This window comes from Ceratotherium simum, chromosome 12 (assembly GCF_057802395.1).
Source record: "Ceratotherium simum simum isolate JZ-2026a chromosome 12, ASM5780239v1, whole genome shotgun sequence".
Classification (NCBI taxonomy): Eukaryota; Metazoa; Chordata; class Mammalia; order Perissodactyla; family Rhinocerotidae; genus Ceratotherium; species Ceratotherium simum.
Window position 1 is genome coordinate 10561738 of NC_141911.1, and position 6000 is coordinate 10567737.

At 53.6% G+C, this 6000-nt stretch overlaps 1 protein-coding gene across 1 annotated transcript in view; it reads left to right on the forward strand.

The window, feature by feature from the left end:
• Positions 1–3271, forward strand: part of C12H8orf74 (chromosome 12 C8orf74 homolog) — a 29254-nt gene extending 25983 nt beyond the window's left edge. Inside the window, exons 3-4 of the mRNA XM_004433520.3 lie at positions 267–670; positions 3035–3271. Coding sequence (XP_004433577.1) covers positions 267–670; positions 3035–3271 — 641 coding nt within the window. The remainder of the gene's footprint in view (positions 1–266; positions 671–3034) is intronic.
• The last annotated feature ends 2729 nt before the right edge of the window (positions 3272–6000 follow it).

Here is a 6000-nt window from a genome sequence, read left to right on the forward strand (position 1 = left end):
GGTAGGGAGTGGGATAATCATATAAGCAAAAATGGGATAAATGTACGTTACTGCAGAAAATTGGCTCTGAGCTTCCTAGAAGCCAAGGTAAAAAGGGAAATGTGATACACTACATAGCTTTCAGGAGCTAATAAATGGCAATATAGAATAGCTGGTAGGACGTGGGTTCTGGGGTCAGAGTGCTTGCATTCAGAGCCTATATTGATCCGCTATCAATGCAGCTTTACCCTGGTTCACACTCGATGCCTGCCCCTCTGTGTCCCCAGGCTGCTCCATCACTGAGGCTGTGACGATCCTGGGGAACAAGCTCAGAGATTACCAGGGGCAATTCAACACCACCCACCTGCTGGCCCTCTGCGACTACTTCCACAACACCTTCATCCGCCACTACAAACTCTACCAGTATGTCCTGGGCCAGGAGCAGGACGTCAACCTGACCGTCACCCACCTAGAGGTGTGTGCGCCGCCCCAGCTCCTCCCGCTGGCCGAGGGCGTGGACAGGGAGATCTGGAAGCACGAGCAGCAGGTGGCCGAGCTCAGTGCGGCTGAGGGACAGAAGCGCACCAAGGCGCTGCTCCTGAAGGAGGCGCTGCGCCTGGAGCAGGAGCACACGCTACAGAGGACGTTCTCGGAGGCGTCCGCGCAGCGGAGCCGGGTTCTGAAGAGAGAGGTGAGCCTGTGCCCCAGGTGGGGAGGATGCTCACCTGCCATGTGCAAACGCCCATTCCTCCCAAGAGAAGGTCCAGGCTGGAGTCAGATGCACAGACAGAACCCTGTTGTCCGCACACAGGGAGCGGGTAGAGGGGACAGTCACTGAGCAACTACTGCAGGCTTTGTATGCAGGTTTCACAAAACACCCCTGTGAGGTATAATTCATGTCCTCATTTCAATGATGAGACAACTGAGGCTCCGAGAATTTAATCAACTCGCCCAAGGTCACTGAGCTAGCATGTGGTAGAGTCCACATTTGGACTGGCTGACCCCGAAGTCCAAGTTCTTTTCACTGCATCATCGCTCAGTGACAGATTCCACCAAAAAAGACCCCTGGCTCTGAACCACCACGGAGTCTGTCTGTGCCCTTCACCTGCCTGCAGAGCCAGCATCCATCAAGGCCTGGGGGGAAGATGAGAGAAGGACCGTGAGGGACATCTCGGGGTGGATGATGTGAAGAGGTGGGCAAAGGGATGGGGCTCGAGATCGAGGGAGAGACCAGATCTAAGGAGAATCCATGTCTGGCGTGTGGATCTAAGAAAGTGGACTGCCCTCTTAACGGGTCTTAAGGACCACGGGGGCTCCCAGAGTCAGAGTCTCCGATGACCAGCTCCTCAATAAATGTTGACTAGCTTGGCCCAGGGCAGCCAACTTCTTGAGGGCCTGGCACAGTCCAAATTTATTTTTTAACTATACATAGGCACTGATATCATCACTGTTGCATCATCTTTGAACAAAGAGACAAGTATGTGCATCTGTGTATATATACATGTGTGCATGTGTTGAGGGGCGTGCTGGGGTGGGGGTAGGGAATCGCAAGGCCTGTGGGTTCCAAAAGGGATTTGGCTTTGAATTGTCAGCCAAAGAGTGAACGGCCCTGGGAAGTTCTCCTTTACATATATATGACACATTGGAAAAATCTCTAAAGAACAATTAACACAACAATTAACACAAGATGTTCTTCTAAGGTGAAGTTAAGTTTCCAGGATAAAAAGCACATCGGGCTGCCACATAATCTTAGTACATTAAGACTTCCAGCGAGGATCCAACAGAACCCAAGCAGCAGCCTGTCTTCACCTCCTTCCTGGGACCTTGCTCTAGAATACGTGGGCAAGGCCACAGATGGGAGGGGCTGCCTCTCCTCCGCCTCCTGTTCCCCGCACAGCTGCTCTTCTCTGCTCCTCCCAGCTCCCCTGTGGGCCTCCATTACTTTGCTGCTGGTCCCTGCCTGGTGGAGCTTGTGGGCTGGAGTCCCCTCCACTATGTGCCCCTGCTGGTGTGCCTTAGCTGGGGACACTCAACACCATAGAATAAACATGGTGCCTCCTCTTGGAACACAATCCTCCCTAAAGACTTAGGGGAAGAACATTATTTTTATATAAAAACAACCAAGGAGACATTCTGGGGTAAATGTAACATTTTGCATGAGATTCTAAGTTCAAATATGAGATCTCAGAGAAACGTCCTCTAGGAAACCAGATACTCCAAGGACGTCCCCCGGCATCCCCAGGACAGGCATGACCTCTCCTCTTCTGTCTGGTTGCTCAGCCAGGGAGCTTGAAGAAACACAGTTACATGGTCCATATCTCAAGGATCCCAGGATGCCATGATCCTGATTGACATGACAGAGAGTTTCTTCTGTTTAACGTGGCAAATGGTGGCTGAGTTTCCCTTCTTTCCATGGCTGGCTGGTTGGGGGACACACCCGCTCTCTGAGCAATTTCCCCTGTCCCCTCCAACGAAGCCTGCTTCTGGAACTGTGAGACGTGAGAATGAGATGGAGGGAAAGGGGAAGGAAGGGGGATGATCTTCAGATGGAGCTTGCATTGACCAGGAAGTAGGGGATATGGGACTGGCCTATTGGCCCAGAACAATGTTAGTAATCAACAGGGTGATTGCCACAGTGGGCCTGAAGGAAGAAGGAGAGAAGCAATCACTGGAACCCAAAAAGAGAGCAGTGGCTGTAGGAGAGGGCCATGGGGCAGCAGGTGTGCCTGTAGGTAGAGGTCATGGTCATGGCCAACCCACAGCTGGTTGGGAGGAGGGTGAGAGGCTTCATTCTCCTCCCACCCTCAGATCTCCTGCCAGGACCTCCCATTGGCTGACTCAACCAGAAGCCAGAGGTCAAGGTAGCTGGTTGACGCAGCCACCCAGAGCACAGAGTAGGATGGAGAGGAGATCTGGAGGGGGACGTGGAAGGTCCTAGCACACAGATAAAGGAGGAGGCTGAGTTGAGAATTGGATCCTATTGAGGAACTCTATCCGCAGAGGGCCTTAGCCTTCCCTGGAGCCCCATTCACCAGCAGCCTTCTGTTTCTTCCAGGAGTTAGAAAATCTCATCAACGAGGCCATTCACGTCCAGATCGAATGCCTGAAGGAGCTGCTTGAGTATGAGATCCAGATAACTTTTGATATTTTGGACCTGAAACTTCAGAAGAAGACTTTAAATCTCAACGCTCCTATCCCCTTCCCACTCCCCATCACTGCTCAGCCAGCTCAAGAGGACTCTCTTAAGTTCTACAAAGCAAACAAAGGAAAGAAAGCAAGAGCAAAGAAGTAGAAGGCCCGTGTGGCTCTGACTGAGGAGGAGCCATTGACGATCATGCAAGTATTCTGTGATGTAGATCAGAGATTTCTTACAATTAAAAGAAACAAAACAAGACTCACCATCTTATCTCTATCTTCTTTCTGGAAACCATCTTCTAGCACCTGAAAATCCAACCCAAATAGATTGTCCCTGTGCGGTGAAGAAGGCTGTCCTCTGCTCAGCACAGAGCTTTGCACTCGATGGGCAGGCAAATATCGCTTTTTGACTAAGCCTGGGCTTAGACACTGAGGACAGAACTACCACCCGTGGGTTTAAGCAGGTGAGAGTGAGGCTGACGCCAGACACCCAGAGGCACTTCCAGCTAGCTCAGGGGTCCTGTTGCCGGCATGGGGAGAATGGGTCCTGAGATTCCGTTTCCTTTCTGAGATTTGTACAACAGGATTGACTGCATGCAGCCTGCTGGGCACGCGCTGGTCTCCCTGCTGGAGGACCAGAGCCGCATGCCTCCAGAAAACTCTTCCTTCTGTGAGAATCTACACTGTTGAGACTGAGGCAGGGGAGTAAGCACTGTCCTAGTGGTCAGGGACCTGGCTTTGAACCCAGCTCTGCCACTGGTCTGCTGTGTGACCTTGCCCGTGCCCCTTGCATCTCGGGGCCCCAGCCTCTCTTCTGTCAAGTGGAAGAGTTGCTGGCTGCTGTCTAAGGCCCCTCTCCCACTCTGACATCCCGGGAGAGAGACGAAGCTTTGCTATCCCCATTTTGCAGGGAATTCAAGATTCAAGGAGGTGGAGGACCTACTCAAAGTCACACAGCCAGGCACTAAAGGAACTGGGACTAGGACTCAGGCCTCTGGACTCTTGTTTCTGTGCTCTCTCCCCTGCAGCATTGTGCCTCGTGCAAACAGCTGCACAAATCCTGTAGTTACTGGCTTATTGCAGCCATATAACTGGCAGGTGACTGTGGCCCCCGAGATCAGGGCAGAAAGGACGTTGCCACTCTCTGTCTCTCTCTGCCCCATGTTCTTGCTCACAATGAGTTGAGCCACTGGGCAACGCTCTCATCCCTCATGCCCACCTCTCTTATCACGCCCAGCTCTCCGTTGCCACAGCTGCCCTCTGGGTCCTGCCCCCTAAGGTGTGCCTGGGTCTATGTGATTCCAGGCAAAGTCGGCCTGCTTTTGGAGGCCAAGCTGGATTCAGGTAGAGAGAGGGAGCCCTGGAGAGGGCATGTCACAAGCCCTGGAACCCTCTGAGAGAAGTCCAGGAGACAGGAGACCCTGGCTGGAAAGGGGGCCCTGCCGGAAGCACTACCCTAGACTCTCTCTCCCCGTCTTACTTGATGCCACAGGGCGGGTGTTTCATACCTGAGGAGTTTGATAAGCTTCCCTATACCTCTTTAGACAGAGGAAGAAGTTTCCAGGTTTTTCTTAAATTTTTCATCCCTTCATTCATTCATTCACGTATTCATCCTTCATTCCACAAACGTTATTTAACATCCACATCTACTGTGTGGCTGAAACCGCTATGGCCTGGAGGGAAGTGCAGGAGCTGCCGTCCTATCCTGTCCAGGCCTGACCAGGATCGCAAACACCCCTGCTGCTGTGTGTGTGAGCGCATGTGAGTGTGTGTATGTGCGTGTGTGTGTGTGCGCGCGCACGTGTGTGTGTGCACGTGAGTGTGTGTGCGAGTGTGAAAGCATTTGAGTGTGTGTGCATGCATGTGTGTGCGTGTGCATGTGAGTGTTCGTGTGCGTGTGTGTGTGTGCGTGTGAGTGTGTGTGTGTGTGCGCGCGTGGGGGGAGGTGGAGGGGTGAGTGGGTATTGCTCCAGTCCAGGCCATATGCTGGAAACTCCCATGCTGGAGCAGGAGAAAATCAGCCTGGGAACAAACTGGGCTGCAAGCACTGCTATACTGTCCAGAAGGCACTGGAAGTCTTGGTTGACACTGGGCTGGGTTGATTAAGCATAAAGGGATGAAAGGCTCCGTCTTGCCTTGCCTTTCTCCCAAGTTGAGGGAGGTTTGACCATCGCATCCACACCCACACCCATGCCCAGTGTCCCAGCCTTGCTCTGCCAGTGCCCGGAGAGACCCTCAGGACCCCCAAGACTTTGAACCTTTCAGACTCAGGCCATTCGGATCCTGAGCTGTGGACAGTGGACTACTGGCGCTGACCTCCCCACTGGACCTGGCTCTCCCCAGGAAGACTCCTGCCATGGGAGGCCCTGTCACCCCTTGTGGGTGGACGCCCAGCCTGGCCAGGGTCGTCATCCTAGTGCCAGCCAAGCTGCCAGTGAGGGGGTGGTGTTGCAGGGGCTGCCAGGGGGGAGAAGGTGGCCCCTGCAGCCTTGTGTTGGCACAGTCAGCCTGTGGGGCCCCCTTCACCCTCAAGGGTGGCTCGGTCCCATAACATCGAAAGGTTGGAGTTGGAGCTAGGGTTTCAGCTACGCAGTAGATGCAGATATCAAATAAACTAGGCTTTCTACATCGAGGTAGGAACAGAGAATGGGTGGTCCCACTGAGAAAACCCCTCCCTCTCACCCGCCTGAGGGACCAGCCCTGAGCAGCCTTCTGCAGCTACTCGTGGAGGACCCCACGTCTACTGTGGGAGGGCAGGTTCCCGCCTGTGCCCCACATTCACGCAAGGCCTGGACACCTACACCACCCAGGCGTGGCAACCCCAAACTGAGAGAGTACCCCCACACGGGCCTGAGATTGGAGCCCCCCGTAGAGCCCGAGGATAAA